Raw genomic sequence first — 10487 nt, forward strand, 5'->3', positions numbered from 1 at the left:
GACTGACATTGTAGAAATGTGCTTCTAGAATGACTGACACTGTAGAAATGTGCTTCTAGAATGACTGACATTGTAGAAATGTGCTTCTAGAATGACTGACATTGTAGAAATGTGCTTCTAGAATGACTGACATTGTAGAAATGTGCTTCTAGAATGACTGACACTGTAGAAATGTGCTTCTAGAATGACTGACACTGTAGAAATGTGCTTCTAGAATGACTGACACTGTAGAAATGTGCTTCTAGAATGACTGACATTGTAGAAATGTGCTTCTAGAATGACTGACATTGTAGAAAAATGTGCTTCTAGAATGACTGACATTGTAGAAATGTGCTTCTAGAATGACTGACACTGTAGAAATGTGCTTCTAGAATGACTGACATTGTAGAAATGTGCTTCTAGAATGACTGAAATTGTAGAAATGTGCTTCTAGAATGACTGACATTGTCGAAATGTGCTTCTAGAATGACTGACATAGTAGAAATGTGCTTCTAGAATGACTGACATTGTAGAAATGTGCTTCTAGAATGACTGACATTGTAGAAATGTGCTTCTAGAATGACTGACATAGTAGAAATGTGCTTCTAGAATGACTGACATTGTAGAAATGTGCTTCTAGAATGACTGACATAGTAGAAATGTGCTTCTAGAATGACTGACATTGTAGAAATGTGCTTCTAGAATGACTGTCATTGTAGAAATGTGCTTCTAGAATGACTGACACTGTAGAAATGTGCTTCTAGAATGACTGACATTGTAGAAATGTGCTTCTAGAAAGACTGACATAGTAGAAATGTGCTTCTAGAATGACTGACATAGTAGAAATGTGCTTCTAGAATGACTGACATTGTAGAAATGTGCTTCTAGAATGACTGACATTGTAGAAATGTGCTTCTAGAATGACTGACATAGTAGAAATGTGCTTCTAGAATGACTGACATTGTAGAAATGTGCTTCTAGAAAGACTGACATAGTAGAAATGTGCTTCTAGAATGACTGACATAGTAGAAATGTGCTTCTAGAATGACTGACATTGTAGAAATGTGCTTCTAGAATGACTGTCATTGTAGAAATGTGCTTCTAGAATGACTGACATTGTGGAAATGAAGACATCCTTTCATTCTGGACCGTCTGCTTTGGGTTCAAACCTTTCAGAAGGTTCTGGATTGGATTTCATTTGGACAAATATGATCCTTCTTTGATCTTTAGCCAAAACATCATCTGAGTGTTAAAAACAAACTGATTTTCTTCTTTCATGTTTTTATTTCTAATCATTTTTAAAACTTTCATTCTTTGTAAATCAATCTGAACACTGATCTGATTTATCATCACAATCACTTCTGGACTCACCTGAACTTTCTGCAGTTCCTCACAGCTGGGATCAGTCTCCGTCTACCCTCATATGATGTGTTGTACTGGATCAGGTCCAGCTCATCCATAACCTCCTCTGACATCTGCAGAGTGTAGGCCAGAGCTGAGCAGTGGATCAATGAGAGTTCCCTCTTTGATTTGTTCTCTGACTTCAGGAACTCTTGGATCTCCTGATGAACTGAGAGGTCCTTCATCTCCATCAGACAGTGATAGATGTTGATGCTTCTGTCAGGAGAGACTCCTTCACTGTTGATATACTTCAGGTTGTTGATGGCTCTCTGGATGGTTCCTGGATTCTTCTCTGTCTGACCCAGCAGGCCTCCTAAGAGTCTCTGGTTGGACTCCACAGAGAGTCCATGAAGGAAGCGAACCAGCAGGTCCAGGTGTCCAGTTTGACTCTGCAGGGATTTCTTCATGACTCTACTCAGAAACTCATCCAGGGATGGGTTCTCCATTTTGTCCTTCAGGAAGTCCTCAATGACCTTTAGCTTCCTGTTGGAGTAACAGTGGAACATGTAGACTGCAGCCAGAAACTCCTGAACGCTCAGATGAACAAAGCTGTAGACCGCTTTCTGGAAGATCTCACACTCTCTTCTGAAGATCTCAGTACAAAGTCCAGAGTACACTGAGGCCTCTGTGACATCCAGACCACACTGCTGCAGGTCTTCTTGGTAGAACATGATGTTTCCTTTCTCCAGATGTTCAAATGCCAGCCTCCCCAGCTTCAGAAGAACTTCCCTGTCAGTCTCTGTCAGCTCTTGTGGACTTGTCTGATGTTCCTGCTGGTACTTGTTCTTCTTCCTCTTTGTCTGGACCATCAGGAAGTGGGAGTACATGTCAGTCAGGGTGGTGGGCAGCTCTCCTCTCTGCTCTGTGGTCAGCAGGTTCTCCAGAACCACAGCAGTGATCCAGCAGAAGACTGGAACTTCACACATGATGTAGAGGGACATGGAGCCCTTGATGTGGGAGATGATTCTGCTGGACAGCTCTCTATCTGGGAACCTCCTCCTGAAGTACTCCTCCTTCTGAGCATCATTGAAGCCTCGGACTTCTGTCAGTCTGTCCACACATGGAGGAGGGATCTGATTGGCTGCTGCAGGTCTGGAAGTGATCCAGACCAGAGCTGAGGGCAGCAGACGTCCCTGGATGAGGTTAGTGAGCAGCACGTTGACTGAGGACGTCTGTGTGACATCAGACACCAGCGGACTGTTGTTGAAGTCCAGAGAAAGTCTGCTTTCATCCAGACCATCAAAGATGAAGAGAAGTTTGCAGACAGACAGCTGTTCTGCTGGGATCTTCTGGAGTGTTGGATGGAACAGCTGGATCAGAGTGAGAAGACTGTGCTGCTCATCTCTGATCAAGTTCATCTCCCTGAAGGACAGAGGAACCACAGCACTGATGTCTTGGTTCTCCAAGCCCTCGGCCCAGTCCAGAGTGAACTTCTGCACTGAGAAGCTTTTTCCAGCTCCAGCAACTCCGCTGGTCAGAACCACTCTGATGGATCTGTGTTGGTCAGGGAGGACTTTGAAGATGTCTGGGTTCTTGATTGCAGTGTCATGGAGCTGGTTGGTCTTGGTGGTGGTCTCCAGCTGCATCACCTCATGTTGGGTGTGAGCCTCTGGTCTCAGTCCCTCTGTGATGTAGAGCTCAGTGTAGACCCTGTTGAGGAGCGTTTCTCTTCCTGCTTCTTCAGTTCCTTCAGCCACATGTTGACTTCTGCTCCTCAGACTGATCTGATGTTCTCCAAACATCTCCTGCAGACCAACATCTGCTGACAGAGCAGAGAAGAAAGCTCCTTCATGAGTGTTCCACCTGTTTCCAGAAGAATCCATCAGCAGATGATCAGGCTCTGACTCACCAGCTCTGGCTCTTTCTGCAGACTGGGGTCCGCTCCTCTTCTTCTCTCTGTGGACACTAAGGAGAAACGTTAGTGAACAACAATCAAAGCAGTCAGTGGGAAGTTCCAGACTGACTCTGATCATGGAGCAGATCCTCTCTGATCTTCAGACTCAGATATTGGGATCCAGACTGTGCTGAATGTGAGCAAATGTGTTTCCAGGTGAAACCAGAGCAGATCTAGTCCATCTGAAGGTCTAAATGATGCCTTAGCTGTGTTTGGAGCTCATGTCTGGACTGAGCTCAGAGAAAAGTTCAGCTGTTTGCTTCATCCTCACAGACTGAGCTTTGTGTCCTCCAGAGTTGTCCAACTCTTTTCTTTCCTCTCAGACCTAAAGCGCTCACAGCAGATGGTTGACCTTCCTGGATGGATCAGCTGATGTTCTTGATGAGAACATTGTTGTTCCTGCTGAGAGCTGAACTCTGCTTTGTTCACTAGAAACTGCTTCTTACTGTGAGTCTGAAGGTCCTGGTTCAGTTCTGAAGTCTGGAGGTTCCCCTTTGGACCGGTCACTCTTCATGGAGCCACAGCTGGAGGCTGCAGACTGGACTCTCTGTGTGACCTGTTGACCTCTGCAAACACCAAAGGATCAGAGTGTTGGAGGATCTGCTTCTTCATGAACAGCTGATGGACTTTGACATGAACACAGACTGAGCTGTTTAGTCTGGAATAACATGACATGTTTGGATCAACAGTTTCCAGCTTTCAGCATTTTCTGTCAGTCAATCCAGACTTTTTTCTAGAAAAGCTGATTCCAATTCTCCATGTAGAAATGGAGAAAGTCCAACTAGAACAATGTGATGTTTGGAAAGCATGAAAATCTGAATCCTAGGAGTCTGCAGTGATTCTTCTCATTAGACTGGAGCTGCTGTCAGTCAGAGTCAGCAGTCAACATGTTTTCTTCTCCAACATCTCTGATGTCTCTCAGAGACTCTCAGAAGACTCAACTGAAAAGATCTCATCACACACATGATGCTCCAAGTGAGTCTGATCAGAGAGATCCAGAACTGAACCAGACCTCAAGTCCTTCATCTGAAAACTGTTGATCATCTGAACTAGAATCCAGCCTCCAAAAACTCTGACAAACACTCACTGGTCCACTGCTGGATGGATGTTCTTGAAGTTAGGATTATAATTCTTTGATCTGTCACTCCTGAAGGACCCCAAGCCGGATCCAGATCCAGATCCAGGTCCAGATCCAGATCCAGATCCAGATCCAGATCCAGGTTGCTTCCTGTTTAGAATGCAGGTTGCTGGTGTGAGTCCTGAGCTCTGACATGGAGAAGATCATGGACAGTTGGAGATGTTCATCTCACCTCTGAGCTTTGCTCTGGTTGTCATGGTTACCATCTCTGCTTCTAGAGGGAGGGGCTCCCTCCTGTGGTTCCTCCCACTGATCCATGCTGCTGGATTCTCTGGATCCACATCAGCTCACACACACCTTCCTCCTTCACCTGCAAAGGAAACCCTCCTCATCATAATCTTCAGGATCAGGTTTCTGCTTTGGAGCTTCATTTTCAATCCTCAACATCTTCATCAAATCTTTGTTTGTTGCAGCAGAAAAGTCTTTCTTCTTTCATTCAGATGATGATTCAAATGTTCTGATCAGTTCTGTCTGCAGCAGCATCAGGACTCTGATCCTGCAGGACTTTGTGGATCTGAACCAACTTCTCTTTCTGATGTTTTTCTGGACTAAAACTAAACATCTGGATGAGCTCAGTGTTCCCTCAATGACATTTGACCTTTGACCTGTTTTCCTTCATGTCCAGAATCCAGTCGAGCCGCTCTGAAGAAAATCCATGAAGTGAGTTGAAATATAAACGTATTGAATCAGAATTGAACAACATCAGAGCAAAAGCAGCAGAAAAGGATCAAAGCTGTTCAGATGTTCTTCCTCACATGAGAGCCTCTCATTTCATCTGATGAAGATCAAACATTTCCTCCATTCAGACATCAAGCTGCACTTCCTATTCTGCCCTGCAGAGGTCAGTGTTTGCAGATCCTAAAAGCCTCCGTCTGTTTGCAGATGATCTCATCATCTGCACCTCCAGAGGTGAAGATCTTCACTTTGTTTGGTTGAAGGATAAATACAGAAGTAAAGAAAGAAAAATCACAACCAGATCAAATGGGACTGATAAAGCTGAAGCTCAGATGATTGATCCTCCTTTCAACTCCTCCAAATCATTTCATAACTTCCTGATCCAGAACTCCAAACTAATGTTGGATCAATCTGATCTGATTTCAGCCAGGATCCTTTAGATTCCAACAAAGAGGCTTCCAGCTGAGTCCTAACATTCAAGAACTTCTTCTGAAAGTCTTTGAAATGCAAACATCCACATTCTTTCCATCCCAGATGTTCCATCAACTCACCCCTCTGACACAAATGCAGCTGTTCTTTCTTTGACTTCTTCCTCTGGATCTTTGGAACCGCTTTGTGTCCCTGAAGTCCAACCTCCAGTTTCAAACCAGTTCTGAATGCAGCCAGGAAGCAGATTCCTGTGGACTTTAGACCTGAACGACACGGTCTGATCCTGGAGCAGATGATAAAGTTGGTTTATCAGTTTTGTGGTCAACACATGATTGGTTGATGTGTAATCATTGACTGGATTTATGATTTGATTGTTTTCTTCTGGAAAACATCAACTGATGTGGAGTTTTTTTCTCTTCCTGTTTCTACAAACATCACATGATGATGGAAGTCTGAGAGAACTGGATCAGAAAAAAAGACCATTTAAATCTGTTTCCATTTTCCATCATTTCTCTTTTCTTCTCATTTTCTCTTCTTTGACCCAAAACTCCTCCAACAGGATTCCTGAAGCGTCTCTGAAAGTCAGATGTTTGAGATTCTCTATCAGGGTTTATGTTTGTGAAAAAGACCTTCAGGATCTAGAATCTGGTTCTGGACTCTTCTGCCTGATGAAGGTCTGACAGACAAACCCTGCAGGAAGAAACCAGCTGCATGAGCAACGTTTATGCTCCAAAGTCTGTTTCCATGGCAACAGCAGGTCATCAGCTGGTCCCGCCTACAGCAGACTGAGGAACAGTTTTTCCCAAAGCTGTCTCCTTTGCACATGTATGTAGTAGATTACACTGTAAACACACTCAGCCCTAAATGCAAATATTTAGTATTTCAGTACATTTCTAAACAGTCAACATGGAAATCTGGACAGAACTCTTTACAGTAGTACTATCTTGGATATTGTATATGTATTGTATATTGTATTCATATCTAACTCATATTTATATGCACGTTTAACTTCTAGTTATGACATGTTTCCATCCTGCACTTTACTGCTTGTTACACTTTAGTTAAACACAAACTGCATTTCGTTTCCTTGTACCTGTTTATGTGTAACGACAATAAATCTGATCTAATCTAATCTCTATTAGAGCAGATCAGAGCTGCTCAGAGGTCAAAGGTCAGCTGCTGCACCTTTCTGTGACTGCAGTCCTCCACCCACTGAAACGCCCACAGGACATCTGAGCAGCAGCAGCAGGAGGCATCACCTCCAGACAGCTGGGATCCTCTGAGGATCTGTTAGCAGGTTAGCAACTGCACTGCAGTGCTGCGTGGAACCTGGACGACCGTGTCCACTTTACCTGGATAAATTCCTCCAGAATCAAAGTCACAGCAAATAATTCCTCTTTCTCTGACTTCATTCTTAGCCAACACACAGCTGGGAGAGCCACTGCATTTATTTAGACACACCCATGTTGATCCATCTAACACACCAATGAGAGAACCAAAACAGGAAATAACACAAACCAGTTTCAAAATAAAATAGACAATAGAAAAGCAAACGTGAAATAAAACAGAAATTAAGATCACATTCCAAAGTGTCCTAAAGCAAAATCACTGAGCACATCTCAATGTTCCACAAACAGTCATTTTCCACAGTGGACCGTCACCACACACTTTACAAGACAGTTTCTCACAACTTTATGACAACAAATCCTGAAATTGTTCCATTCAAGGAAACATTGACTAATATTTGGATTGATGCTGTTTTCCATCTGTGTTTTCAAACCTGCATCAAGAATTAGCTCATGTTTATTGATTCACTTTCTGTGGAAGTTTGGCTTCTCTGATGAACCACCAGAGGGCGACAGAGAACTGTTGAGATTATTAACACAACAGTCAAAGAAATCAACATTTAGCACAAAGTGAACAAACTTAGGTCACGTGCTAACGTTCTGATTCTGTTGGAAAAGCCTTTTGTTTTGATTTCTTCAGGATTTTGGCTCAAAAAGACCAATGACAAATGAAACTCCAATAAAGTTGCTTTATAATGAGGAAATGAAATGTTATTTTTATTGAATTATCAAATGGAGACTCAGCTTCAGGTGATAAAAAGGTTGGTGCTATTTCCAGTTTTAGAAAGAACATGCCTTCTGCACAGTTTGCAGTGAACGTTACTCATTTATGTCAGTTTATAATGAACTGAAATACCTTCACACAGGAGAAGACATTTAAGTTTTGACAACATATTTCTACTGGACAAATTATAACACTATTTTACACATAAATACTTTAGAGGTTTTACTTTTTGAACTTTTCTCTGATTTATTACAAAGAAAATAGCATCAAAGTAGTTTCTTGGTCTGAACTCGTCTTTCTTGTCGTCTAACTGTAAACTCCAATTCAAACATGCTGACTAAACAAGGACAGATTTCCTAGAGATTTCCTAATTCTGCTTCCATGTGATCACATGAAAACAGTCCAATGTTTTGGATTCTTCTTCTTCTATCTCATTGACATTAAAGCTGCAGCTCTGTCACCAGGAAACAACATGTGACAGGTCCCAGTTTTTGGTGGAACACCGTCTCTGTGATGCTGCAGACGCTGCTAAAACACAGTGGATTTCATTCTGTTCTATGGAGAAAAGACTGTTTGATTCATGTCTGATGAATTCATCTTGGAGGATTTATCCTCCACGTCTAGAAGTCCGCTCCGTGAAAATCCTGTCCCACTTTAAAGTGTTTCCATGGTGACAGAGGGAACAGCTGGTTAGCATCTTTCTAACTTGACTGAACTGAGGGTTGGGGCTTCCAGCCCAGAACCAACCTGAGAGCAAATGAACATTCAAATCCTCCACAAGCTCATTCTTCAGATGGATTCAAGCTGGAAATGTTGTCAGCATAAAGCAAGTTTGGACTAAACTAAAGCAGAAAGTGGCTTTGAAGATGGTCAGGAGAAATGAGGGCTTTTTTCAGGAATTCTGGGAAGAGGAGGACTTCTCCAAACAACCAGAATCTAGGAGGAGGTTTTTTCAGCATTGAGATCAGGATTTAGCATGAGCTTCAATCCCATTTTGGTTCAATCCAAATGTTTACCGTCATATTCAGGAGTTCAACTCTGAAAGCCACCATGACATCAGAGACATTAAATACCCTGTTACCTAGCAACCAAACACAACAAACTGGAGACTATTCAAATCTAACCTAAAAGTACTAGGACTTTTGTGGGATTTCCCTGGAAAACCTGCTTTATCAATCATTTTGGTCTCTTTTTCTTCTTCTAAGTTCCAGCTTGGTGAGTGTGCAGGTCGCCATGGCAACCAGTGTCCAGGTCAAAGGGAGGACCACGGCCATCCAGTCTCCAGGCTTTTGGATTGATTTGGATTTGATAAACATTTGTTTCCCACATTTTAATAGTAGAATTCAACACGGGACATATAGTGGATTGGAAGAATAGGAACAAAAACAGCAACAACTAAATAATCCTCCTCCCCTTAAAACATGCATTTGACTCTGAACAAGTCTAAACCAAATCCAAGCAAAGACCAGCGCTGGGGCTCCTCTGAAGGTCCAGACACAGAGAGGCCCAGAGTGACCCCCATTTCTCCAGTGGCTGACTCCGCCCCTTAGGACGTCCCCCTGTGTGGATCAGTGGAACCTGCTGCAAATGCAGGCTCTGGTTCTAACTGCTGGATCAGAAGTGGAATGGGAGCTGTAGTGGTGTGTCTGCAGCTGGATGTGGAACACATCAGGGAGGGGTCAAAGGTCAATCTTTCTTCCAAACAAATGTTGTCAGTCTATTCTCCAACAATGCTCCAACATCTTCAAAGGTTTCTGGTCCCAAATCCAGAGTGGAGCTGGTAGGACGTGATCATTTCAGCCTCAGATTTGGGATCTGTCATCTCTCTGCCACCGTGACACCGAGTGATGAGTTCATGCTCCAAAGCAGCCCCATCGCTGGCTTTAGGGACTATTCCAAAAGCTTTCAATGATGGCGGGGAATGAACATTAGGAACAGATGACGGCTTGAAATGTCTGCTGTTGGTTTCTGATCCAGACAGAAATTCAATCAAATGTCTGTGAATCCAGGATTTCCTTAGAATCTTTGACTCTAGATTCAGATCCATCTGGTTCAAAGGATGAAACTGCAGCTAAAAGTCTTTCAAAAGTCCAAATCCTCAAAGATGAAACAGAAAGTTCCTAGAAAGTCAAATGAAAAACAATCAGATTGTCTTAGATAAACCCGTTTGGAAGTTAAAGCAGAGAAACAAAGAAAGTTCCAGAAGCTAAAAGCCTGAAATCAAGAAAAGTCCAAAGAAAAACAGAAATCCACATTTGGATCAGTAAAGACATGAATTCTCCAGAAAGATCCAGAAACAGCTCTGAGCAGCAGCCATGAAGGGACTGAGAACAGACGGACATCAAAGCAGAATCCAAGCAGCACCTTCATCCTGATGAAGCTCCGCCCTCTGACCTTCAGCAGTCATCTCCAGGCTCCGCCCCCAGTCTGTGACGGCTGGATGATGCTGTCCTCCACCTGCAGCTGGACCTGGATGTTCTCTCAGACCATGTGGCCTCATGGATCAGAAGGTTGAGGGTTCAAGTCCCTTCATGGTTGAAGTCAGACAGAAAGTGAAGAAGAGGGAACATTCAGAGCAGTTTCTGTGCTGTTTGCTTCCTCATGAGTCCCGTCTAGATCAGGTCTGGATCCCAGTCAGAAAGGGATCAGGAAATCTGCAGATCAAACCTTCATTTACTGAAATGGAAAACATCAACTGACTTTCTACACATTCTACTTCCATTCATCAAACTCCAACAGGAAGAAGATTTACAATCAATCAAATCTGTTGATTTCCTGACAAACCTTGTTTTCTCTTCCTGTTTGAATGTTTGATTGTTTTCAAACATGAAGAGAGTTTTTTTTCCTGTTTTTAGCTTGAATTTCTGTTGAAATGTAAAGGTTCATTCAGAATTCCCCAGT

At 42.9% G+C, this 10487-nt stretch overlaps 1 protein-coding gene across 11 annotated transcripts in view; it reads right to left on the reverse strand.

Moving 5' to 3' along the window:
* Positions 1-5772, reverse strand: part of LOC144989056 (protein NLRC3-like) — a 57954-nt gene extending 52182 nt beyond the window's left edge. Inside the window, exons 1-7 of one of the 11 annotated variants that reach the window (XM_078940851.1) lie at positions 5639-5772; positions 5011-5334; positions 4585-4722; positions 4362-4502; positions 3721-3840; positions 3230-3285; positions 1351-3142 (exon numbers count right to left, since the gene is read on the reverse strand). In XM_078940851.1, coding sequence (XP_078796977.1) covers positions 1351-3142; positions 3230-3285; positions 3721-3840; positions 4362-4502; positions 4585-4670 — 2195 coding nt within the window. In that variant the 5' untranslated portion in view covers positions 4671-4722; positions 5011-5334; positions 5639-5772. The other 10 variants (XM_078940855.1, XM_078940860.1, XM_078940847.1 and 7 more) reach the window with 10 other exon arrangements.
* Positions 5773-10487: the final 4715 nt, after the last annotated feature.

Source organism: Oryzias latipes, chromosome 2 (assembly GCF_053564925.1).
Source record: "Oryzias latipes strain Hd-rR chromosome 2, Olatipes_Hd-rR_3.1".
NCBI lineage: Eukaryota > Metazoa > Chordata > Actinopteri > Beloniformes > Adrianichthyidae > Oryzias > Oryzias latipes.